The 25,394-nt window shown below is 35.9% G+C and overlaps 1 protein-coding gene across 4 annotated transcripts in view; it reads right to left on the bottom strand.

The window, feature by feature from the left end:
* BANK1 (B cell scaffold protein with ankyrin repeats 1) overlaps positions 1–25,394 on the bottom strand; it is a 382,399-nt gene that overhangs the window by 240,703 nt on the left and 116,302 nt on the right. For all 4 annotated transcript variants that reach the window (XM_074343227.1, XM_074343221.1, XM_074343233.1 and 1 more), the window contains exon 2: positions 2,799–3,197. In XM_074343227.1, coding sequence (XP_074199328.1) covers positions 2,799–3,197 — 399 coding nt within the window. The remainder of the gene's footprint in view (positions 1–2,798; positions 3,198–25,394) is intronic.

Consider the following 25,394-nt stretch of genomic DNA (forward strand, 5'->3'; position numbering starts at 1 on the left):
CATAGCCACCCAAAGGTACTCATCATAAAACAAAACAACTAAAAGGCATTTCCTCAATATTTTTACACAATAGTGACATCATAATTTAAGTGGCCAAAACAATTTGAGTTCTTCAAGGACATAAAAATGATGGATGTGGAGAAATACTCAAAATTTTGCCATGAATTTTTAGTGTTCCTCTGTCTCAGGAGACAATTAACATAAAATTACTTGTACTTTATATGCATTTTATTGTAATTTTTTCATAATTCCCAATATTTTCCCTTTTCAACCAAAAAAACTTTGTGTTCTTGGGGAATGCCAAACAGAAATAAAATTAAAAATAACAGAGATTGTTAGAAACTTGAGGACTGCCAGTTTGAAAATTATAGTGTAGAGTCAACATTTCCCCTTTTTTATTCCTATAAATTATCCCAAAACATAGAGAATGAGGAAGTTATGCAAATGCCCTATTTACTGAAAATAATAAATGGTGAATTCTTAGACCTCCAGGTCAACAGAATGGTTCCAAAATCAGATCTCAAAAAGAGCTGACAAAGAGCTTCCTCTAAGTCTAGGCCGTGACATGATACAATGGTTTCAGACAGAATCATCTGTGGAAGTGGTTTGGTTCCAAAAAGCAGAAAACATGAAGCTAAATGGGGGAACTATACAGAATAGATATATTTGTAGAAAGCAGCCTAGATCTATGAAAACAGAAAAATAAAGTCTTTCATTGTTGGTGGCATGGGGGTGGTGAGGGAGACAGAACAGAACAAAAAACCCATACTGCCTATCTCCATTGGCTAGGCCAAGAAAATCTCACTTTGTTCAGTGATAAAAAAGAGAAATTGGACCAGCACAGGATCTGTATAAAGAGACTATGAGAGAGAGAGAGAGAGAGAGAGAATTGCACATAAAGAATCACATACTAAAAACATACTGCCATTAAAAAAGTGGAAAATTGTGACCATACATTTCTCCATGAAATTTAAAAATGTAATGAATAGCAATTACCTTTCTGAAGCAATTACACAGTGCAGAAATCCAAGGTGTCATGGAGAGGTTAGCAACATAAGAACAAGAGATGAATTATAAGCTTCCAGTGCTCAAATGGTAAAAGAAACAAAAAAAGTAAAAGCAACATGAAGAAATTTGAAATAATACAGGAGGAGAGTACTGAAAGTATAAGAAAGTAACAAGGATTGAAATGAAAAATGCAAGCTAAGTAACGGATATTAATAAAGAATCAAAAAGAATGAGAGAGAAATTGTAATGTATATTATGGACAAAATAAGTCCAACGTACATATAAACGGAATCTCTGAAAAAGAAAACAATAATAGCAAGATAGAGCGAATATTTAAAGATGTAAGTCAAGAAATTGTTCCTGAAATAAAAGAAGACTTGAACCTACATCTTGGGGAAAAGATCCTCCCCCCCAAAAAGAAAAAGGAACAAAAGCAATAAACAAACACAAAAAGTAACCATGTCCCTGGGCAAAACAGTGCAGAACAGTCAGCACAAGGAAACACTATGGCGAAGTCACTAGACTTCAAATATAAAGAGAGCTGTTGATGTGCCGTGAGTCCCACCATCACCCGCCCAGGGATACCTGAGGGACATCACCATCCTCAAGCATAGGGACAAGGGCTTCCTGCAAACCCTTTGGGACTGACAGGTGCTCTCTGGTTTTACAGAACACCAAGATTCGTGCTCGACTTGTGTTTGGAAATGACTAAAGGCAAGAGGCTGTGGTGCACTGCTGCTCTGAGGGCAGGGCCATGGTGTCTATATTAGGAATGGCTTGTGTGCCCAGAGTTTGTCAGAGCAAAAGAAAAATGAATTATTTTGCAGACAGATGTGGGCCAGGTGGGAGAAAGGGCCGGCAGGGAGATTCTCAGTGATTTTGATCAAGATAGACACATGAAGAAGCCATAGAAAAGAAAAGTAAGAATCTATATGGGGCTGACCACCACAGCTAGGAGCTTGGAGGAGGGGAAACATGTGTCTCAGTAGGGAACTGAGATGAGATATCCCCAGGGAATGAGGAGATTTCTAAGGAGTCCAGAAATATGCTCCAAGGAAAAGAGCCTACACTTAATATCTGATATGGCCAATAGAAAGCAAGAACCCTACCACTTCTCTGTAGGAGAAGAAACCATAGCTGGAACACTGGAACTTAAAGGTAAAATATAAATTGAGAAAATCAGGAAAGCAGCTGACCACAGCAGCCCTCCCACACCAAGGCTGCAGCACTGGGGGAGAGAGAAGCTTTAGCGCTACTAAGCTTCAGTGTTTCGAATATTACGTGAAACTGTAATTAATTAATGGATGGGTCCTTGGGTTCCACCCTTTAATGAAATGCCTATACGATTAAAACTAAATCTGTTATTTAAAGTTAATAAAAGTAACAGTATTTCAGTTCTACAACTCTAACCCAGACCTTCAAACCTTGGACTACTACTGACTGGTACCAATACTAGGACAGACAATATTAACTCAAGCCTCACTAGTTAACTAAGAAATCAGCTTCCAGAACCAAAGTGATATATAGCCTAGCATACCATACTTGTTCTACCAAGCATAATCTCATACAAGCTACCCTAAGGAAAATGCTTATAAACCATTTTTGAATAATCAATAAGCCTTGATTGGAATATAGCTAAACATTAATAACCTCTATGCATTTTGAGGAAAGAGTAACATACTATTAAATAAAGTTGGCTTTCATTTTTCTTTTTTTCTAATCCTAACATCGGATATTCATAAATTCAAAAAAAAAAAAAAAAACCAAGTAAGATGATTTGGCAACACTACCTCTGAATATGACACTCTCGATTACAGAGATGTAGTCTTCAGGCTCCTGCTCAGTTGAGATCTCCCATCTGCCTCCAGAGATATTTAATAATTTGTAGAGCTGATCTGAACTCTTCACCCCACACAGCAGAGTAACCACACTTTCTGGTGAAAGAAGTATGTTTTCCAGAAACTGACACTTCTTCGGAGTCAGGTTTTCAAGCAGGCTGTTTGATAATATCAAAAGTTTACATTTGTAAGAGTTTAAATTCAGCAATTCCAAATCTGGAGGAGAATAATTCTCCAAGCGATGTAACAGGATGGCTTCCCTTTTCACAACACATAAAAAAACTTCCCTCAAGTACAAAGCCCATTCTTCAGCATCTTCTTCATATACCATGATGATGTCTTTTGTGTTTTCTGGAAAAGAGAAAGTTAATGTATTAGTTTTCTTATATCTGACATGCTAATAGCAGGTTATATTATTATTTCTCAAAGAATTAAATGTACTCTTTAAGGAATATATTAATTTGCTTATACCACAGACCAATAATATAATTCACATTATCCCCAACATAATCCTATGGGATTAAAGTAATCCTTCAGATGCAGTGCAGAGTTCACGCTGTACTCACTGCACAAATGTGGCTCTAGGAAGTGTAATAGAAATAAATGAGAGGCCTCGAGACAGAATGGAAAGAATATTCTGTGGGATTAGGGATGTTGGGTTGGCAGACATGACTTTGCCAGTAACCACAAAATTTTACCTAGATTATGCCACTTAATTCCTTTCAGTCACTGTTTCTTCACCTATGAAACGAAGTTAAAAAAAAAAAAAAATAAGCCCTACCTAATGAATCGTGTTATCCTAAGAAGAATTAAGAGAAATTACATTAAAGGATTTAAAAATCCTTCTTCCAGCTAAAGATGGGTACATCAAGACAGATTATAGAATTCCCATGCCCAGAAAACTAACAAAGTAAACATTTAAAAAAGAGAATAATTCAACAGCAAAAAAACAAATAAAGGGGATACTATCTCATGTCATAAACTAAAAAGTTGATGCTGAAGAAATAAACAGAAGGTTCTAGGGAGGCAGCACTAATCCTAAATCTATCTCCCACCCTAGAACTAGTACTGATGAAGAAACTTATAAATCACCAAAATCACCAGGGTGGTCATAAATGTCTTCCCCACTGGAAAGTGATCGGGGGCGTCTGCAAAAGCAGGAAAGGCTTAACCTCCCAAATGAACCAGGGCTCAAAGCTGAGACAGGAAAGCCAGTCAAATTGCACAGGAACTCAAGCACATACCTGGGCAGAGGAGAGGGGCCTTGCAGACAACAAGGTCTCATCTGGGACTCAGACCCATGACCTCCAACCAGAGAGTCACACTGACAGATCTTCCTTCTCCTCCTCTTTTCTCTCAAGCCATAAAAACTAACTAGAATACAGATTTTGTTTCTCGAACTATAGCTTGGGGGGGGGGGGGATTTGAAGTAGCAAATAAGATAGGGAGGGGAATTTAAAGAATAATTTACCCACACAGTATTATGCGAATAGAAACTGAACTTAAAGATTCATCAGCAAGATGAAAGGATCAGCAATACAAATTCACAGTTATGGAAAGAGATGATGGCAAATAGTATTAACAACAATAATATGGTCATCATGACAATGAAAGTAACACAGCATGCAAAGACTAGTAGAAATTATAAGCAGGAAAGAAAAACTCCATAAAAGTCCTTCATGGTATAAAAAAAGAGCATAGGTTAAATAAAACCAGAGTTCAAAGACAAGTTGACCTAATTTTTTAATAAAAAGACTAATTTGAAAAGGTATAATAAGTAGATAAAGAGACGGGTTGAGAGCCCAAACAATATCATTGCTCAACTAATAAATAAAGTAGAAAAAGCAATGACTAGACTAGAAATAGATATATTTTAATTTCTGGCCTCAAAGAAAAGCTTGATATTTTCACAGTAAATACAAAAAGAGAGAACAAAGTTAAAGCAATTGGTGAAAATCTGATGTATCTGGATAAGAGTAAAAAAAGGAAAATATTCAATTATAAAGATAATCCAAGAACTTGAAGTAAAAGAGAACAAAAGACACATCAAAATATTTCCTATATAAATTTTAAAATACTTAAAATACAGAAGAAAAAGGAATCAACTCTATGGATCAGTGAGGCATAATCACATTCCAAGAAAAAGTCTCAGAGAAAACATCCTGATTAAATTGCCCTTGGTTTAATGATTATAAAACTTCTTCATATAGCTAAGAAAGAAAAGCAAGTCATCCAAGAAAAGAAAAATATTAGGTTGGTCATTGATTTCTTCAGAGCAGTTTCAAGGCCAGATTATAATGAATAATAAGACACTTCTTACAATAATAATTTTATAGTACATTCATACTATAGAATATTACACAGCAATGAAAAAGAATGAATCATTGCTATATGCAACACGGATGAATCCAAAGATGTGATGTTGAGTGAAAGAAGAAAAAGAGTATATACTGAATGATTGTATCTACATGAAGTTCAAAAACAGAAGGAAAAAAAGATCCATGGTGATACAGATGAGAATATTTGGGGGCAAGATTAAGGAATGAAAGCAGATCAAGGGGAGCTTGCTGGGGTGCTGAACATATTCTATATCTTGATCTGAGTGTTATACAAAGAAAACATATATAAAATTCTATTCATCTGTATATCTTAGATTGTGTAAGTTACACTGCAATAAAAAGGTAAATTAAAATATCAAAAGAAAAAAAGAATGTTCCAGGGTGGCAGATGTTCAGGAGGCCCAGGGACTTATAATAGATGGATGGAGAATTTGGGGAGGGAGCACTAAGGAAAATAAACTAATAAAGCAATTGAAACATTATAACAAGTATTTGAAAATTTGAGGAAAAATGCTAATAGAAGTTTGACAGTTCTGATAGGAAGTTTTGAAAAAAACATTAAAGATAGGTACATTACAAACTTTTACATGTAAAATGCAAAAGAAAGTTAAATTAATTACAGAAAAAACAAAAAAGAAAGCAAGATCATTATACACTCTTTGGATCAATAGTATAAACGTGTAGATAATCATTGTTATGGACTGAAGATTTATGTCCTACCCCAAATTCATATGTTGATATGAACAGTATTACAAGGTGGGCTGATGGGAGGTGACTAGGTCATGAGGGTGGAGCTCTCACGAATGGAATTAATGTCCTTATACAAGAGGCTCCAGAGAGATCCCTGGCCCCTCCTGCTATATGTGAAGACACAGAAAGAAGTCTGTGTCAGTAGTGTGCAACCCGGAAAAGGGACCTCACCAGAATTCCACCTGCTGGAGCTCTGATTTCAGATTGCCAGGTTCCAGAACTGTGAGAAATAAATGTTTGGTGTTTAGGCTACCAAGTCTGTGATATCCTATTGAAGCAGCCTAAAGAGATTAAGACAATCATAATAATGTAAAATAGGACTAGTAATTTAGCTGCAAGTTGAGATTTAAATATCCTGGAGAATGACGGAAGTGTCAGATCAAGAGACTGAAATCCAGAAGGAGGGTATAACTCAAAGTGGTAGAACACATGCTTAGCATGCAAGAGGTCCTGGGTTCAATACCCAATACCTCCTCTCAAAAAAAAAAAAAAAAAAGAGAGAGAGAGACTGACAATTCTTACCTAGGTTATTCACAGAAAACCAATAGATAATAGTTATAATTAGTAAATTAAGAAATAGTAGTATAAATGTATCTTTTAGAAATATCAACTAGAACAACAAAAAAAATTGGAAGAATGGTAATTCTTAAGGTTCCTATGGGGAAGAGAATTGCATTTGGCAAGAGGAAGAGCAGAGGACTGCTGGTTTTCATTACAGATGTTTTATCACTGTTCAATATGGAAGTGTAACTATGATCAAAATTTAAACAAAGAAAAGTCCAGCCAGCAAATAGAAGAACCAAAGTAAGCAAAATGGAAATGTACACACCTTGGACCAAGAGCACACAGTAAGTCGAATACATGTATGTCTAGATCAAAGACTAAATACCAAGAGGGTTATGATGGCATCACAAAATGCAAATGTTAAAAATCTTGATGAAATAAAAGTAATCATAGAATAGGAAAACTGAGCACTTGGGGAGGAGAAAGTATAAACTACTAATATCATCCTTCACAGAATTCAGTCTTTTAATAATGCCTAAATTTGAACCTTGAATTTAAATAAGTGACTCCATTCTTTTACTACTTTTTTGTATCATCATTAAACTTAGAAAGTATTCTGAGTAAATAAATTCTTATCTGAAAATTAATGTCCTTCCATTTTACTTTATATTAATTTAAAATAACTTAAACTAAGTTATTATATTTAAAAATAGTACATAGAGTATGTTCTCATTTTAAAATAATCTTGCCCAGATACTCAAAGTACGCAGTAATTCCATTGATTGTTAGCAACAGATGTTTATGAGAGATAAATTTTTGAGAGATGTATGACTTCCTTTTTCTTACTCTTTCAAATCATTTATATTTTTGTAGTAAACTTGTAATACTTTATAAAAAAAAGTAATCATTCTTAAAAATCAGTTTGTAAGGTATTATCATGAGTACAACGAACAAAACATGAAAACACCTGTATTCTACGTTTATCTTTTTTCCTCTGGATATATAACATGTATTTTCCACGCCACTGATGTGGCAATTAACACTATAATGATTTTGAGAGCTACTGTATTTTTATTGAATTATCTATGTCTTTTCTTATTATATAAATAGTATCTCCAAGGACAGATGCTTCCTCTTTCAACCCATTGGTTCTTATACGATGCCTAGCACAATTTCTTGAACAGATAGTCAACAAAAATTTTTAAATATATTCATATATACAGAATGAGAAAAAACATCCAGGAGAAAGCATACAGGAATCACACACAAGTTGTATACGAATCATCAGCATAGATCTGCTATTCTCTATGTAGTATTTCACCCACCCTCAATGCTAAATAAATACTTAATGAACAAGCACAGACATGGTGTTATATTTTCAACATTTTTTATGTTTTAGGAACAGTAGAGAAAAAGTTTTCTTTATATTATATGTAGCCAGAGTAAGCTGTGGTTTAGTTATGGAATAATTGGAGTAAAAATAAAACTAATAATAATGTAAATTATCAACTGCTTAAAATAAACTAGGACTCTTCATTGTTGTACATATGTCATTTCACTTAATTCTCAAAATTTACCCTATTAAGGTACTAACGTTAGTCTTATCTTACAGATGGGAAAACTGAATAGGTATTAGAATTATGATTCCAGTGCACTCAGTCTGAGCCTACCATCTGTGCTTTTAACCTCTAACAGTAAAGTGTACAATAACATATTTAAAAGATTAAAATAGATTCTTGTACTGATATGAGCTAGATTAGTCACTGTGAAGCAGCCTACAGGTTAAACACAAGTATGTTTGAGTTTATGAAAGCTCACTGGCAGTCTGGTTTCCTATTAAAGAGAAAAGAGGAAACAGACCATGTAACATACTCCAAGAGTACAGTTGTCTATGAAGAACTTACAGAACTTCCTTCTTGATTCTAAAACTTAAATCACTAAAATTATAGATTAAGCTATGAACATGTATGAAAGTGCAGAATGGGTGCCCCCAAGTCATACAGTTGGGTATCACACTACCATAGGAAGACAACCACAGGAAATCAATTCTAGAGACAACCATAACCTCCCTCTCAAAACTTCCCAAGAAAATTAGACCGGAATTCTCTCTTACTATACTATGGCCATTTGTCCTGGTGCTGAAATTGCACTTCCTTTAAAATTTATATTTGACTGGTATTTAGTAACCTGTTTGACAATTTTCAGAAACCTGAAGACTGGCATTAAATGCCATCCCTTTCTTTTCTATGGATTAAATTATTTCAGGCTTTTAATCTTTAATTTTCTCAAATATTAGTTACTGAGACTTTCCACGTACCAGGTATGTTCCTAAGCATTTAACATGCATTACTTCATTTAATACTCATAAAACTGTATGGAGTTGGCCTTGTTACTCTTATTTTACTGATGATCACATTGATTAACTTATCACAGCTATGAAGAAAGTAATTGGTCTTTATGTTACCATCCAATATTTTTGTATGAAACTGTGTTGAGTAAAAGTACAAAAGTTAATAAAAGGGCTTTTCATTATCCTTATTCTAGAAAGTAGCTTGTCCTTGAGTGACATCTAGTTTGTAGACCCAATGATAGTTCTCTATGATCTCTCAAGAGGAGCCCACTTGCCTTGCAATGCACTTTGTTTTATACACTTGAACTAAATCAAACCTAAATCACTATTCTGCCCATTTAAGGAGGGTTATTGTCATTAATGTTGGCCAAATTTCATAGGTTGTTAAATGACATAATAAAAGATGAACCTGAAATATAGAAACACAAAATGTTCATTCCTGGAAATCATCAAGATAAAAGGAAACTCCTACTGAAGATGCAATTAAAGTCTGCAAATAAATTATTTAAAATGTAAATCTCGACTAGCTACATAAATGACAGCTTATATTACAATGGGAGGAACAAAATAACTTAGAAATTTACCGTAAAGTGTTCTTTCAGATTCCGTAATGATGCCTTATTTATTTATCTTACAAAATAGTGAACAAGTCTTTAAGCTTGAAGAAAATATATACTAATAATTGAAATCAATAATTGTTTTTGCTGTGCGAACAAATTATACTAATACTGCCAAAGAACGATACTGACCATAACTCCAAATCCTTCCTGTTATATATGCACAGCTTCAAATGACAGATTTTCTTCTTTTTAAATAAGATCCCATCCCTTACCCAGGTTTGCGTGTGTAATGGAAAAAGACTGTGCGATGCAACTAACTGGTAACCAAAGTGCAAAAGAAAACAGAAAATTAGAAAGAAATGAGTTATAGCCATAATGGATAATGTGAACATTAATCTTGATACAATCACACACAAATATATACATTACTCAAATTATATAGTAAGTGTAACTGAATTGGTCTTATACTCTAACTTTCTACGCTAACTAGTACAACAGGGGAACAAAATTAAGGGTTTTCCAAAGGCATTAAGGTAGCAAAATATGGTATAACTCATCTCTCCTCCAGGAAGGTTGGTTAATTTCACTTACTCACAGTGGTAAAAAGTACCTGGTGTTTTTTACATACACCTGTGTAGCAGATGCTGTTGATACACATCCCACATCTTCCTGGCCCACTAGCTTCAGCCTGGTGCTCAGTTGTTAAGCACACTAACCACTTCCAACCTCTACATTGCTGTTACTTTTTCTGGAGCTCAGGGTGCTTCCTCCACCCGTGTGCCTGCCTGGCAACTCAGAAGTGCTGGGGATTTGGTACATGGAGGCCTGGGGGGCAACCCTCAGTCAATAAGGGATGGAAGTCAGTGTGCAAATAAGTCAGCTTCTCCATCTTCAGTGGGACAATTCTGAGGTTTGTTCTCCACAGTAATTAGAGAGGTCCTAGTGATATTAATTATAACAGCTCATCACATTATTCTGCTTATTAATACATACACTGTTGGCTTTTCTCTCTTGTCTCACATTCTCAATTCTCTCACCAGTGCTTCATAGGCTCATCCTCTAAATAAACTACCTGAACTCACATCCATTTCTCAGAGTCTTCTTCAGGGGAAAGCTTTATAATATGTTAATTAACTTAGTTCTTCTTTTCAAATAGAGGAAGGTACCAACACATCATTTTAAGATTATGCTTTTCAGCTATGATGAAGAACAATAACCAGCAAAAATTATTTTTATACAAATGCAGAATCTTCCCCTTTTTCCTTTTAACATGCAAATAAATGATTCTATGCTTCACAGAACAACCTTGAAAGAGAATTTTTTTTTTCCTTTCTGTAAAGGAAGCATGGTGTTAACTGTTACAGGATTATTTTGCAAAAGCCTCTTACCCCCTTATATATAAACTACAAATGTTCAATTCTACCTGCATCACTTTTTATCGCTAATACCAATTGTTAATTTTTTATTAATTGTTAATTGTTAATAGTTCATTTTTAAAAGGATAAACATAAATGATTCTAGATCTGTGAGGTGTTTTTAAAATGTTTCAAACTTACCTAGTACAAATTTATGGAATTCTTTTTTTGCAATGCTTATATCATCTCCCTCCTTTTATTGCCATTACTGTATAGAGTACTGAATCTAAGACAACTTTAACCACAAGATAGCCCATTATTTGATACTTCTCCAAGAAAAGAATACTGTGATCAAATAAACTCTGATATACTGCAAATTTTAGGATGAATTTTGATTTCACAGAATTCAACCAGCCTGAAAAAAAAACTATCAAGATCAATTAAATATGGTAGCAGTACTATCTCACACAGTGTCTTACGTGTTTCTCATTTCTCCAGTTCACACTCAAGAATGATCTCCTGAGGATCTTAATATTTTTTGTGATCTCTCCAGATTTAATCCTTCCTTGTGGGTTACATCACTTAGGCTCCCACGCCCACTCCAATGGAAAGCACCATCAGAACACCAGAAAGTGAAAGAAAGGAACTACGAGGTTATTTACTGGACTTGCCACTCCCTTCCCCATTCGAATTTTGGCCATGGCTGGGTTTTTGGGGGATTGTTTTTTTGGTTTTTGGTTTTTTTGTGGCTCTTCTGGGGCTTTTCTTCTGTACCTTGTTTTTATGGATCTCTAGTAACCATCTTTCCTCCACCTCCCTCACTGGCATAGTAAAGAAGTCCTGCTTGGTCTTCAAATTCTTCCCTATCTCTCTTTGGGTTCTCCAGCCCTGCACATCTTAACAAATAATCCTTTTATTAAATTTCTTTCAGTTAAAATCTTTGTGGTGGTATCTGTTTCTTGCTAGGATCCTGATAAACACAGGAACTAGGAGTGGCCACAGGAAATAGACCCTTATAGAATGGATTTTGGATTTGGGTTGCTCACATGACTGTGGAGAACACAAGCAACCCCTCACTAAATGGAAATAGTACACTGACAATTTATGGCATGCAGAAGCCACATAATGACATAATGGCATACGGGATGGACTGTCAATGGAGGAGAAAGTCTTAGGAAATCAAGTATCTATGGAATTTAGTTAATAAGGTGGCAACAGGGATTACAGAGATGGAGGGGGTTGGTATTATGGCTTCTCTGTCTTAGACAGCATGCACTCACACAAAGACAGAGCTATAACTTCAGTAGCAGGTAAAACCCTCCAAGAATCTTAAACTAATGTAAGAGCATTGTTGAGGAAGCTGTGAAATCCTAAGACTTGAGAGAGAAATACTGGGCAGAGATGAGGCTAAAAACATTAACTCCCAAATATCCCTGGATCTTTTTTAACCAAGAGAATTTGCACTCTTTGTAAAAACAAATAAACACAAACAAAATAAAAAGCCTTCTAGAACTTCACTTGAGGCAACTGCTTTACAAGCAGTGTCAACTTTTCTCTGTACCCATGCCAACATCCCTCACTGATTACCTCTAAGGTCAATAACTAAAGTTAGTTCCCATAAGCAAAAGGAATATTCTAGAGAAACTACTGTACACACAGAAATTATTACAGGATCTTGCCAATAGATATCAGCATGGGTTTGGAAAGTATGTATGGAATGGATTTTAAGAGTCATTAGACCAAGGAGGGCAAACCAAAGGACTGTATCCCACTGATTTCATCAATATGGTTATTCATATAAAATTCAGAATTTAATGTGTTATCTAAAGTACCTGAGAGGCATTAACAGCCAACTAGAATGTATAAGTAAAGCTTGGATTCCCTAGTGACCTACAGTCCATGTGATTACTATGCTAGTACTTGCCTACCACAGTGGATACACGGGGTCAGCAGGCAAACTTTTTCTGTAAAGGACTAGATGATAAATACTTGAGGCTTTATGGGCAACATAGGATGTCTTCTCTTCCTTTCTTCATCCCTTTCTTTCTCCCTCTTTCTCTCTTTCTTTCTCCCTCTCTTCTTTCCTTATTTTTTTCTTTTTCTCCTCCTCCTTCTCCTTTTCTTTCTTTCTTTTTAATAACCCTTTAAAGATGTAAAAACTATTCTTAGCTCACAGGCTGCACACAAATAGGCCACCAGCTGGATTCTGCCTGTTGGCTTCAGTTTGCAGACCCTTGCTGTAGAGAATTCTGACATTCCCTTCACTAAGCATTAAGAAATTCAATCATGAAAAGCTCTGTGATGTCTGTCCTCCGTAGCCTGGAGACAATGATGACAAATTGGATCTCTGAAATGAAGTTTTTGATGTCAGTGGGGGAATAATGAAGTCTGGATCGGTAGAGAATAAATGGCAGCATATAATTATTACAGGCAATTTAAGTAATCAAAGTGTTTTCACCACAGGGATCTGTTGTGGTAACTAATTGATCTGAGGGTCCCTAGATATGAAGTATTTGTATAACCTATGAAGTTTCAATGTCACCTTTACAAACAAAACAATTCTAGGTTTGGGTGCAGAAACTGACTTAAGTTGCAGTAGTGGGAATTCAAAGCCCCCTTACAGTTTACGGACTCAGAGCCCTTTGACCGAGGGATGACCAAGTCCCTTTGAGAAAGGATTCTTCTATGCTATACATGGATATAACAGATCTTTTCCCAAGCATTCGTCAGAGACCTGCAGCTATGTGTTTCCCCATTTTGGTGGCCTCAAAGTGCCGCTACAGCACACTGGTAAGAGTGAACTTACAGAAGTTAGGTGTGATGATAAATAACATCTTGCCTTGGGTATGTCTAATAATGGTCCTAGTGGGCCCACAGGGATATCCTGTGGGTATTTTTAAGCCAGGAATGTATGTGGTAATACATGTACATAGCCAATGGCAGGATCCTTACAGAGAATGAGGATTTTATCATTGGAAGGGAAAAATGTAAGTCTTTGGAACTATTCAACCCCATCCCCTCCATCACCATCAAAACAGTAAATCAAAACAAATACTACATGCTTTGGATCTGAAAATATACTGGAACCAGTCCAAAGTGAATGGCTGTTGCATTAAGGCCCCACTCACGATTGTCCCTGGAAGAGAATGGTGAAAGGAAACTATCCCAGTTGATAGAACTCTGGGCAGTATCTCTAATTGTCCACTTTGCTTTGAAGAAAAGGCCTAAACTACAGATCTACTTTGAGTAAAAAAAGGAGTGGAAAAGGGTATGTTCATTTGAGAATTAAATACACAAACTAGGTTACTAATTAAGAAAATATATCTGGGAAACATGACCCCACAAGTTACTTTCTTCCATGCAGTGATAGCCTCATACTCTTTGTGGCTTATATAAAGGCAACTTAGAGATCCACCACATTCGCCAGTGCCAACTGTATCAATGATAAAGGCAATATCCAGTTTCCTCTTGGCCTTATTCTTTTGTCTTATTTCTCAATTGCTTAACAACTTCAGCATTGAAGATGGATATTTATTGTCCTGTCCCCACCTCCATCCTCAGTACAAGTCCCCGAGGTTTTTTACTGAAAAGTGGCTTTGTCCCCAGTGCTATGCAGCCCAAGGCCCAGGCGCAGAAACTGTCTTTAACCAAACAGGCTAAATGTGTTTTATCAACAGGATGCCACAAAGACCAGTGACAAGACCAGACTGAAGCAGCTAGATCCAAGGCAGCAGGCAGAGAGGCTTTCCTAGCCTTGACTTACCTCTGTGTTTCCATACCAACCCCTGAGAACTAAAGAACACTTACCCTCATTTATCTCTGTGTTTGTTTCAAAAGTACCAGGGGTTTGGCAGACAAGCTTTGCATCTGTACTGTGACAGATACGTGCTTTGAGAGACATACAGTGGTCAACCACCCCCAACTGGCTCTGACTTGACCACAGAACACGCCTGCTCACATGAAACCTGGAGGTGTCTGAAAGTTAACCTTTGCTTCATTACCAAGCTAAGATCGCCGCCCAAAGCGGGGATTTGTACTCTGCTAGGCACAATGTGTGCCACGGGCAAAGGAACTCTGAAAACTGCTCGTGCCACAGCTGCCCCAGCAGCCCCCAGAAATGTCTGCCCCTTTCATAGAGTCTGCAAGGCCTACCTGCTTCCTACGCCTTCAAGTTCCCTTACTCCCCTCCTCCCAGGGAGGAGGTGCCTTTAGAGCCGTGAGCATAAAGCTTGTCTTGCTTGCACCAGACTCAGTTTTGTTCTTGGCAAGAATTCCTTGACCAAGCCAGGGGGTCTTCAGTCCAGCCACGGCCCCAAGAAGCGTGCCTCACATCTAACTGAGTAACTAACTGCTTAACACTTGACTGTAAATGTACCACATTTCAAAGTAACATACACTGAAATTCCATTCAATTGTGATAATACACAAAGTCCAATCACATGGATATGATGGTGTACTTTTTGCTATTCATAGTGTTACAGTTTTAAGAGAAGTACTTTAACTCAATTTAACTCAGTATTTTAAGCATGAGAAGACACAAATTAGAAAGTCTGAGAAACTTGCCAAAGGTTACCCCAATGGTAAGTCACAGAGAGGGGCTTAAATTCACATCATCTACTGTCAACTCTGGTTTGGGTCTCAAACTATACTGCAGGCAATACTATTGAGAAAATGAAATAAAACTGCAGTCCCTTCCTTGGGCTTTCCAGTGGGCAAAAGCATGTGATCAGCTGATGAGATTAAAAAGAGAATTAACCTCAGTTCCACTGGCAAATCTAATTTTGCTGCCCTAGTTCTGAGCAAGAGAAAATTGTGCTGGCATTCCTTTGTTTCTTTGTCTCCCTCACTATCCATTTCTACCTCCTCTTTCCAACACATAAAATGGTGGCAATAGTAGGGAAAAAAAAGAGAGAGAGAGAGTATAGGTAATTATGGCTTGAGAGCAATACCAAATCGTTTATGTGTTCCTTTCTGAATTCCTTTCATGGAAATGAATGCTTTTTAGTCACTATTACTGAAGTGTGTGTGTGTCTATATATACATATCATATATATATATGTCAAGGACATGATAAATACACTCTGTGTCCACAAACTTTAGTGGAATAATACAGCTTAATTATATTGGCAAGTGTCTGATTATCATTTAGACATTAATGTCTTTCAACAGTTCTCCCATGTGCAAAATTATCTATGATGTCACAGTATAAGACAATAACTGAGTAAGAACACATACCTTTAGCAAAACCCTCTGTGAAAAGTTTATCTTAAAATTCACATCCTACTATGGGCATTGTAAACTATCTTAGAAATGGCTGTATACTAGAATATATGTACATACTGAAACAAAGAATAGAAGGAATTTCTGCTTGTTCGTTGAAATCAATACCAGCAAGCATGTAAACCCCACCCCACCTTCCTGAGGTCTGCATCCTCTTGCAACCATTCTTGACCAGAAGGGAAACAGCAGACCCAGCAAAGTGTGCCTCCTACCATTTGCAGAAACAACCTGAGGCCTCTTGGGGCCTAAGTTCACAGTAAACATGAGTTCTGGGTAGAGATCACATATTAGCAAGTGATCAAAACACTGAGGGCCTCTACAAAACCCCTCAACTTTGGTACAGCACTTGGTAACAGCTACACTGCCCCATCGTGACTTCATTCTTTTCTCATCACGTGGCCAAGGGCCTACTTGCCTCAGAAACACTTTGGGACCTTGATAGAATCAGAATTTCCTGGGATTGATTCCCAGGAAAGAATCACCCATCATGTAGCTAAAAAACAAGGGTAATTCTTAAGTCCACTCAAGTTTGAGAATTACTGTAGAATCTTTTGTTTCACTGTTGGTATTTCCAATACCATATTTGATGATTATGACTGCAATGTTTATGGCTCAAGTTTTGCTGATATAAAAAAAAGAAAATGCAGATTTCAGTCTTTCCTAATGAGAAAAACAAGTGGTTTATAATGTTATTTATTAAGGAACTAAATGCATGTGCATAATTCAGTTCACTAAAATCATTAACTTGTCAGCTCAAAATCTGCCTTATTTCACCACAATGATTTTTGTTTGTCATATGAGGGACAAATCATTTATTACCAGACAAAGAATACAATATTTGAAATTATGTTCCTAAAATTTAGATTGCAATTCTGAAATTAATATTGTATTTATGATGTTTATCCAAAACTACAAAAATTAATATAGACAGTGATGAGGGAGATTTTATAATATAATACATGGTTAAGTAAAAGCAATTTTAAGAGTATTCCACTTCATACTAACTTCTATAAAAATTGCTATTTTACTCTTATTAATTCTTATGCTCCATGTGTCATATTAAGAAAATTAACAGCCTAGAACTCAGGCATTAACCAGGTTACAAAAGTCAAAGTTTAAAAAAATGAATGTTCAATTACTTTATCCATGGCTAATATTTTGTACAAGATTGAATTTTAAACTCTTTTTGGAACTGAAATAATGAAGCATTGGGAGTTCCTGATGGGGCTGTTTTCATTAATATTTGACATTTGGAAGTATATACTACAATAAGATCTGTGCATAAATTCTTATAAAAATGTGAACTTTCAGACAAATAAAGATGATTTTAGAATATGAACAATCAGAAAGAATTATTACAATTGTTTCTACCTTTCTTCTCTCTTATTAAAATGTATAAGGGTACTGTCCACCAAAACCTGAAGCTCTAGACCATATAAAAGTTTTAAAGATAGAGTCAAGAATGTATGAAAATAAATGTTTTACACTTACTCTTTAACAACTTTAAAAATCCATTTTATTTACTGAATGTGATTCCTTAATTATCTACACTTAAACACAGTGAAGAGAAATCGCTATCCAAGGACTGAATTTTCCCTTACATTTCTTTCTCTGAGTTTGTAAGAATAAAATACTATTAGTATTTAAAAATGTTACCACTTGAACTTGAGGAAGTCTTATATCCTGATGTAGCTTACAATTGTAAGCAAAGATGAAAATCAGCAACAGATACTTGAAAAGATACAGAGATGAAGGGTACAGTTCCTTCACTGGAAATTCTCTATATGTTCTTTCCAGACAGTCATATTTAACAGGTAATCATTCTTACCCTTCTCTGATCCTAGATCCTCTCTACTCTAACATTTTATAGTTTTCACTCATTACTTGGATCTTCAGATTATTTACCATGATTTACCATAATTCTCCATAAGTACTATAAAGTTGATAAAAATGCCTCAGTATCAATTCTATAATCATTTATACCTTTCATACGTTTACTTAAAATCATTTAACAATTATTATTAAAAAAATTGTTCAGACTTCAAGAGATATAAAGATAATGAAGCATAATTCCCACTCTTTAAGGGACGGGACTTACATGTTATAAAAAGGATGGATTTTTACAAATTACATTAAAAGGTGCTTTATTTTAGTACCTCATTAAGACTTGTGGTTGAAGAATCCTCTTATTTATCCTAGGGTTAACTAGAAATACAATCTTGGAAATAAAGTGTCAATAAATCCTTAAATATCACAAAATGCAGAACTGAACAATTTACACACCCAAAAGATCTAAATTTTACAAAGTCTCTGTTTGAGATTTTAAAAAAAACCTGAAAATGTATCATGAATCAATATGCAAACCACAGTGAACACCATAAAACCATAAACGCAATGTGAGCCCCTTTATGTATATACACACAGACTCACAATTCCAGACTAGTATTATCAATACTTAATTCTTAGTGGAGGACTGTGGTATACCATAGTTTATTCTTATATTATTTTCTATTTTTCAAATGCACATATATTACTTTTATAAGAAACTGCCCCAGAAAACTATCTCCTATGGTTCTTTTCATGGCAAGGTAGCCTGACTCTAACCGATTTTTTACCATTTGGAGATAATGGCCTCAAAATAATTCCCTACCAGGGTTAAAAATGGTTCATGTTCTCAGTCATTAAAACAAAACGGGCACATTAAAATAATATTAGTGACCTTTTATAAGGAGTGCACATCTAAATCGGTTGTCTTTCAGAATATCTTTGTCCCCTGAGGGGGTGGGATGGAACAGGGCATAATGAAAGCAGAGGACATCTGGCACCAAGCCTACCAGAAGTTTAGCCAGATTATTTCAGGAACAGTTCTCACTTCATCATTGTAAGGCTCTTCAACCTGGTTAAATTGTCTCTTGGTTGTTTCCATTCCTTTATCTGAAAATATGGAGATACTGATCCTAAATTCCTAGAGATAAAATATTAAGCCTGCATGTCGGGTGGGAGCTGGCCCCCAGCAGTCATGGATAGGTACGGCAGTGATGATGACGAGGATGAGGATAACCATAGTTAAGGGTACCAAAGTGCACGAGTGCCCAATATGTGCCAACAACTGTTCTGGTGTTTTACAAGCATTCATTTCTTTTCATGTCATAGTATCCATGAACAAGCACTCTTATCCCATTTTGCACTTGTGGCGACTGAGGCACTGAGAAAGTAAATACCTTGCCAGAGCTCACGTATCTGTGCTAGTAAGAACTGCAATAGCAGCAGCAGCCAGTAGCATTAACGACAAGGGCTATTAAACTGGTAAAAACCACCGAATGTGAATAAACAGTAATGGGACTTTCTTCTTTGTTTTGCTGTTAAAACAACAGTGAATTCCAGAGAGATGTTCCAATAATGAATAAGCATATATCTTACCAAGGATGCCTACCAAAGGTAACACTGATACCACATTTAATAAAAACTATTTTTTCATGGTTATATCCAGTGTTTTAATAAGGCTGATGGTACACAAAGGTTTGATGGACAGGGTTCTATCTGTGGCATTCATGTTATTCTTTTCTCTTATTGAGTCCACATGTGTTTAGAAATCTGTATTAGTTTTCTATTGGTACTGTAAAAAATTACAACAAACTTAGTGGCTTAAAAGCCACAAAAATGTATTATCTTACAGTACTGGAAATTAGAAGTCTGAAATGAGTCTCACTAGGCTAAAATCGAGACAACAGCAGGCAGGGCTATGTTCCTTCTGGAGGCCTTAGGGAAGAGTCCATTTTCTTGCATTTTCCAGCTTCTAGAAGCCAACCACAGTTCTTGGCTCATGCCCCATTCCTCCATCTTCAAGCCAGCAGCACTGGGCTGAGTCCTTCTCATGCTACCATGTCTCTGGCAGCAGGAGACATGCTGCCTCTTCTTTCACTTAAAAGGACCCTTGTGAATATATTGGGACACCTGGATAATCCATGCAACTCTCCCCATCTCAAGGTAAACTGCTGAGTAATCTTAATTTCATCTGTAACCTTAATTCTTTTTTGCCGCGTAACTAACAAATTCACAGGTTTGAGGATTACGTTGTCGATATCTTTGGGGAGAGCCATTATTCTGTCTACCACAACATCTGAATACTGCTTTCAGCTCTGGTTCCTTCTCTCCCCTTCCTAAAGCCTTCTGAGGTAAGACAGACACATGTGCGTGTTTGCTTTCTGCTTCTCCTCACATAGTGTTTGTGGAATAACCCTGATTAAATAGCTTAAATGACCATTGTTTAGATTTCTCATTGAGTCAAAGCAAATGATACATTAGAAGAATTTTCTAAGAGTCAGTTAGTAGGGGGTTTCAACATTCCTTTGAGGATGCAAAGTATTAGGCAGATGCAAATTACTAGCCTTGAATTCTTAAAAGTACTCTATTACAGGCATTTTACAGTATATTTTAATCACATCTGTACTGCAGCTTTGATAATTCTGAATACGCTAACAGCCCTCATTAAGGACTTTTTTTTTTCTAGCATTTCATTGTAGATATTTCACTTCCTGTTACCTCACCTCCAAAGACCTTGAAAGTAGCAAAACTTTCTAAATTTTTGTAATTATCAGTTGGAAATTGTGGTTGTCTATTCCATCCCTTATAAAGAAAGTTTCTAAGTGGATATATTAATAAGTCACAATATCATATTTTATGTTGCACATTTTTCTATTAAAATGACTTTCTACACACATGGCTACTTTTTTGATTAAAAAACCGGAATTGTTCCTATGGGAGGAATACCTGTCTGACATGGGTACATAAATGTGTTTGTGTGAGAATGAAACGAGTTCACTTCAGAGAGACACACAGCAGTCAAAAGGCCAAGTGCTGGAGTCAGGCTGACATGGAGTCCAAATTCAGCAAATAATTAACGTCCCTGAGCCTGGATTCCCGGCTTGCTGCATCTGGATAACACCACTTATGAAATGGGCTGTTGTGAGAATTAAATGAGATGAAGTATGTAGAGTATTTATCATAGTGCCTACACCTGTAAGCTCTAAATCAAACTTGGTTTCAACCTTCTAGAAAGTGAAATCTGCCTTCAGAGACAGTGTTTGCCAATAGGTGGGATGCAAGCCCCTGGAGACACAGAGATAGGAAGTCAGGGAGGGAAAGTCATTCCTTCAGAATACTTCCCCAATCCTGACTCCTTCAAGGATTAGATCTCAGTTTGGAGCTCCCGTGACTCCATGAACTCCAACACTCTCAAAAGGAGAGTGAACCATGTGCCCAAAGCTTCTCCTTAGCTATAACTTTTTCAAAACGATTTGATTTTCAATCTGTTTATTTGTATAGTCACTCTCTATTTGTGGCAAGTGGTAAGATTTTTCATTTATGGTAGTGATACAATGTTTTAAAATATATCATATTTAAGCTAAAAAAAATTTAGCCTAAAGAAAATTTTTTCTTAAACAAGAGGATAGGTGGTATAGCCAAAAATTGGGGAAGGTCTTATGAAAATGGCTGAAATTTGCAAAACTCTGTCCCAGGAGACTGTACTCATGACTGCATTTTGAAATGAGTAATGACTTTCTGTAACAACAGTTATGCATCAGCAGTCACCCCCAGTAGTCAGAGAAAAACACTCTTAGCTGTTCCTCACCCCTGCTAACTCGTTCTCATGACTGAATTATTGAGATCTCGGTGGGCTGAGAGGTTTTGAGTCACCTGATGCTAGAATGAAAATAAAAAGAAACAGAGTATTCAGCTTGTCCCATCCTATTTTAGTTACATACAGTTCCTGAGGGCTGGAGTCAACTTTCTGTGTATCCCCCTAGCCTAGCACAGGAGATGCAGAATGAATGAAGGAAGGATAATTACTCCTGCATAAGAATATAAAAGCATTAGCACACTCTTTGTTGACAAACATCCTCAATCCCAAATGCCTAGAAGGAACAATTTTAATTTCTGTGATGTTTTTCTTTTAAGATAAGAGATACTAGTTGAATTACCATTGTGAGCCACTTATTCTCCTGAATAATGATGTCATCATCAATATACATAATACCTCCTGGGCATCAGAGAGGTTGCATGACTTTCAAAAGGTGAAGGTCCATTAGTGACAGAGCCAGGATTTGATCCTATGCTTATCTGACATCAAGTCCAGTGCTATGAAAAAGTATTTCCTATGTTCTTAAAAAAAAATTCTTCTTTCTTTATTTTTGGTCCAATTTCGCTTTTAAAAATGTTATATACATACATACACATAAAAATATATACTCAACAGCAATACGTAAACAGGGATAAAGTCTTGGTAGTACAACGAAATAGAATTTTATGTTTCTGCCTTCTATCTTCCAAATTTTCTACAATGAAAACCATCCCCAATAAGTCTTAAAAGAGTTGATAGAGCTAACCTTGTTGTTGTTGTTGCAGGATCGATAAGCATCTTGGAAGTGTTCATTTACATCGTCAATCTTTAAAAAAAAATACAGCCAGCAACAGTAGGGCATGCTTGGCTACAGAACCCTTTCCAATGATTAACACTATACTCTTCCCACTGTATCATGGTATACTCAAGGGACTAAAGTGACTTAAGAAAATATCTGAGAACAATGGCAATATAACTTACAAAATCTTAAGAAAAATATCCAGGAAAGAGAATCATGATTTAAATGAAGGTTAAATTATAATCATGATTTTAAATAAGAGTTAAAATTTAAGCAACGTACAGCATGGTGACTAAAGGTAACACATGGTGACTATAGGGAGTGGTATTGTATAATTAAAATTGGCTAAGAGAGTATATATATATATATTAATTGAAATATAATTGACTTACATTATGTTCGTTTCAGGTGCACAACTAACTACTTGATAACTAAACAATAACAATAATTAAACTACTTGATTTTTCTGTACATTACACAGTGATCATCATGATGAGTCTAGTTACCTTCTGTCGCCATATAAAGCTAGTACAGTATTATTGACTGTATTCCCCTTGCCTGTACATTTCATCTCCATGATATTTATTTTGTAACTAAAAGTTTGTACCTCTTAATCTCTCTCACCTATTTCACTCATCCCCTTACCCCTGCTCCCCTCTGGCAACCACCTGATTCTTCTCTGTATCTATGACTCTGTTTCAGTTTTATGTTTGTTAATTTGTTTTGTTTTGTATATAAGTGAAATCACACTATATTTGTTTTCCTCGGTCTTTCTTTAGGTTAATTAAAATAATCTAGTACAGAGGATGATCTATTCTTCTGTCCAACAAATCATTGGATTTGTATTTTCTTGTCTTTTTTTGTTTTTCTTTTGTTTTAAAACATTTTACTATAAATTTATACGAGGAGAGAGCACAGTTGAAATATTTACAAATGCCACATTAAAATTACATTTGTATGGCTATTTGGTAAAGTGCATACACAAATGGTATATATATAAAAGCTACAATGTTAAACAAGTAAAACTATTAAAAGTAAACATTGAAAAATAAAAACTAGAAGTACATACATCACTTTTTTCAATTTTTTTAAGTCTTCATTATATATTTTCAATAATGTGCTTGTATTATTTTAGAAAAAAGAATAATGAAGAAAAATGATTAAACCTTCTAAATATATATGGAGGATATTAAATTTCATTTGCTTTTAGACCATAATCATACTTTTTCTCTTTGTCCCAGAAGATATTTTAATTAGCTAAATATTCTAAGTTATCACAAACGGTTATAGAAATCTTAGTAAAAATAACTAAACTTCTTGTTATCAGATTAAAAGCTAATATAATATTGAGAAATGCCTTAGAATTATCTTTGTGTAAAAGGTTCTGTGGATTTTTAAGATTTTTTTTCATAATCGAAGGCAGTTCATACGCAAACCAAATAATTGAAAGAGAAGTCAGAAACCAGGATGGTTATCTAAAGGTAGATATAAGACTCCAAGGATATTCAGAAAAAGCTTCCCCTTTACTTAGCCTTTGTCATAAACTTAATTGGCTACCCTAATGTCCCTCTTTACAGGAAGCATCTATTAATGCGCTTATCTCTGCTGAATGGATGCCAGAGGTTACCCGTTCCTTTACATAGCATCCAATCTATTTGAGTAATACAAGTCATTGTCACATTAACGTTGTTTTCCACATGGCCTGTTAAGTTAGTCAACCTCTAAGACATACAATTAATTCTCTGTTTAAATTATTTGCATTTATATCAGTTACTCTTGTTTTAAGTAGAGAAACATTTCAGCAGTAATTTATCTGGGTGACTCTCAACAGCCCATTTGTTTGGACCAAACATATGTTTCACTGACAAACATTTCTAACATAAACCTGTTTATGGCCATGTAGCCAAGTTGCTCTTAATTTTGGAATGACCTGATGAATGAAATCCCAGTAATTAAACAACAGGAGGCCACTTACACAACTTACACGATTACTGACATAGAGGCAGGTTTACACATATCTGACATGTGAAAATACCTGCAAAATTATTTGCTCAGTTAAAATGCGCACATGCTATTTAAATATCAACCTCAAAACACACACACTCCGAAATATTGTTAGAATTCCCTATGCGCTTTCCTAGTTCGATTTCATTCACACACTTCACTTTTCCTAACAGAGCATCACCTTCTAATTTTCTTCCCATTTTCTCTAGCACATCCCACAGTCAAAGGTCCCACTGAATGGTTAGAATGAATCGTAAGGGAATTAAATCAGCAAATTATGTGTGCCCTACTCAGCCTACCGATGCCATTTTCCCTACTCCCTCCCACTCACTCAAAATGTGATCAGCAAAGAATCACAACTTTATGTACACAGTGATTTGAACAGTGCTGAGGAAAACATAGTTAAAAGGAGTGCAACTAATCTCTGGCTGAAAGAACCATCCTCTCAAAAACTCTGCCATTTAACAGGGATAATAACTTTGTGCAAAGAACTTATTTTTCTACGAACGTTGAGATGACAATGCATCCCATAATTAAATGTATCTGTGAAACAATGGCTTTGAGGAAACTGAAGATACATTGTTAATTATGTGATTTCTCAGACCATTTTAATGTTGTAATATGCATATTCAAAACTTACTTCACCATAGAACACTCTCTCCCAAGGAACATACACTGTACAGAGCAATCTGGGCAACACAGTACTAAAGGAATAAAGTCCCAGAAGCGTGAACTCGGGTTTTCCAGGAATTGGCCATCAGGTAAGAGAAGTGTGAGTCACCCTTCACAACGTCCCAGGTGGCCATTCGCCTCCTCAGCTCACCTTAGCCGTGACAGCGATCACTACAGAGTATCTACTGTAAGGGACGCTGCAAGTGCTCCTAAATGTTCTTCCGTCATTTCATGGTGAGGCACAGAGAAGTCTTGTAACAGTTTCCCGAGGTCATACGACTAACTACTAGGTGATGCTTCAAACTCAGAATGAGG

The sequence above is a fragment of the Camelus bactrianus genome, chromosome 2, assembly GCF_048773025.1.
Source record: "Camelus bactrianus isolate YW-2024 breed Bactrian camel chromosome 2, ASM4877302v1, whole genome shotgun sequence".
In the NCBI taxonomy this organism is placed as follows: Eukaryota; Metazoa; Chordata; class Mammalia; order Artiodactyla; family Camelidae; genus Camelus; species Camelus bactrianus.